Source organism: Nannospalax galili, unplaced genomic scaffold (genome assembly GCF_000622305.1).
Source record: "Nannospalax galili isolate Female #2095 unplaced genomic scaffold, S.galili_v1.0 scaffold558, whole genome shotgun sequence".
Taxonomy (NCBI): Eukaryota; Metazoa; Chordata; class Mammalia; order Rodentia; family Spalacidae; genus Nannospalax; species Nannospalax galili.
In genome coordinates this window covers 141,528-143,716 of record NW_008340850.1, presented here as the reverse complement: position 1 = coordinate 143,716, position 2,189 = coordinate 141,528, and the positions used below count along the sequence as shown (strand labels likewise).

Below are 2,189 nucleotides of genomic sequence, written 5' to 3'. Positions count from 1 at the left end.
AACTCACAGAGATCCACCTGCCTCTGCCTCCCAAGTGCTGAGATTAAAAGCGTGCGCCACCATGCCCGGCCTAAAAAATTGTTATATGTATCCGTGTATTACCTGCATGTAGGTAAGGGCACCTGTGTTGTGCAATGCCCACGAGGACAGAAGAGGCTGTTGGATCCCCTGGAACTGGAGTTATGGACAGTTGTTAGCTGCCATGTGGGTGCTGGGATTCGAACCTGGGTCTTCTGCAAGAACAACCAGTGTTCTTAACCGCTGAGCAATCTCTCCAGCCCCGTGAAGTCTGCTTTGACCAGATGCTTTAATTTGGCTGGTGGCCTCTCAATTTGCAGTCCTGATTTTGATCTCTAACAAAGGTGTTACAAGTAGCATTCATTGGTGCTGCATGGTGTGATGGCATGCACAATACCAAGCACATGCGTTGTGTGTTGTGAACAAATGCTAGTAAAGTTGCTCATACAACAGTCAGGCACTGCAGTAACAACACCTCAGATTCATTGCATATTAGATTTTGAGTTAACTTTTGGTTCTATGTTTAGAAACCTTTTAGTGTTCCCCAGTTTTCAGTCCCCACATTCAGTTATGGAGCTGTGACCAACAGTTTAGCAACAGGACTTGTTGTACTGTAACTACAGAGAATTGACCCTGTAGCTTTGCACCTCTGGGGCATACACTACAACAGTGCCATGCCACAAGCCTCAGCATTTTTTTTTTTCTTTTTTTTTGGTCTTTTTGAGACAGGGTTTCCCTATCCCAAGCTGGCCTGGAACTATGTAGTCCAGGCTGGCCTTCAACTCAACAGGTCCATCTGCCTCTGCCTCCTGAGAGTGCCACGATGCCTAGCTCTTTCCTCTTGCTCTTAACCCAAATGTTATAAACATATTCTATGGATTTGTTTCTATTGAAATTCCTTAGAAAACTCTAGTTATGTTTTCTTGAATCTCTGTGCTGACAGAGGTAAGATACTTATATTGCTTTACCTTCTATAATAAACTGGTAAAACACAAATACAGAAGAGTGAATTCCCATTTTCTGTTCCTGAGGGTAGCCTTTTTTTTTTTCATCTTTTTGAGACACGGTCTCCCTGTAGCCCCATATGGCCTGGAACTATGAACTCTGTAGACAAGGCAGGCCTCAAACTCAGAGACCTGCCTGCCTCCGCCTCCCCAGTGCTGGGACTAAAGGCGTGCGCCACCCCGCCTGGCTCTAAGGGTAAAGTCTTATATTGAAGAGAAATGTGTCATTGCAGGGGTTGGTGTCCTTTGAGGATGTAGCCATGGAGTTCACCTGGTGGGAGTGGCAAGACCTGGATGCTGCTCAGAGGACCCTCTACAGGGACGTGATGCTGGAGAACTACAACAACCTGGTGTTCTTGGGTGAGTCTGCCTCCCCTGTGACTCTGCGTAGCAATTACATTATACTGTTCTTTATTGATAAGTGTAGAAATCACTCACTTTAAACATTTTTTTTTATGTTTATGTGTTTGTTTGTGCCATGTACTGTGAGGGTTCCTGTGGAGGCCAGAAGAGGGCATTGAGTCCCTTGAAGCTGATTTTACAGACAGTCATGAGCCATCTAACATGGGTGCTTGAAACCAAACTTGGGTCCTCTCAAAGAGCAGCGAGTATCTTAACCACGGAGCCATCTCTTTAGCCCCTATAGCTCACTTTTTTTTTTTTCAGTCCTTTTGAGACAGGGTCTCCCTGTAGCCCTGGTTGACCTGGAACTCACTGTGTAGACCAGGCTGGCCTCCAACTCACAGAAATCCACCTGCTTCTGCCTCCTGAGCGCTGGGATTAAAGGTGTGCACCACCATGCTCAGTTCTCTTTATTTTTAAAAGTTTTCAATTGGATTTTTTTGAATTTTATACAAGACATGTTGATTGATTGTATTTAGACCCCTTCCCCTACCTGTGCTCCTCCTTTACCGCCCCCCCACTGGATTTCATGCATTCTATCATATATATTAAGGCTTATCAAGCCACTTTTGTGTCCTCAGATATCCCTCAGTGTGAGTCCATCCACTGGAGCATAGTCAACCTGTTTAGAGTCACTCCTTTAAAGGAAACCATTTCTCCCTCTCCCAGGCTGGCCTTGAACTCACAGAACTTCACCTGCCTCTGCCTCTGGAGTGCTAAAACCAAAGGTATGCACCACCATGCCCAGCTATAAAAATAAGGAAT

At 45.4% G+C, this 2,189-nt stretch overlaps 1 protein-coding gene across 4 annotated transcripts in view; it reads left to right on the top strand.

The window, feature by feature from the left end:
- Window positions 1-2,189, top strand: part of LOC103736346 (zinc finger protein 809) — a 26,499-nt gene that overhangs the window by 7,730 nt on the left and 16,580 nt on the right. For all 4 annotated transcript variants that reach the window (XM_029564818.1, XM_008835821.3, XM_029564819.1 and 1 more), the window contains one exon: window positions 1,256-1,382. In XM_029564818.1, coding sequence (XP_029420678.1) covers window positions 1,256-1,382 — 127 coding nt within the window. Of the gene's footprint in view, window positions 1-1,255; window positions 1,383-2,189 lie in introns of those variants that run through there.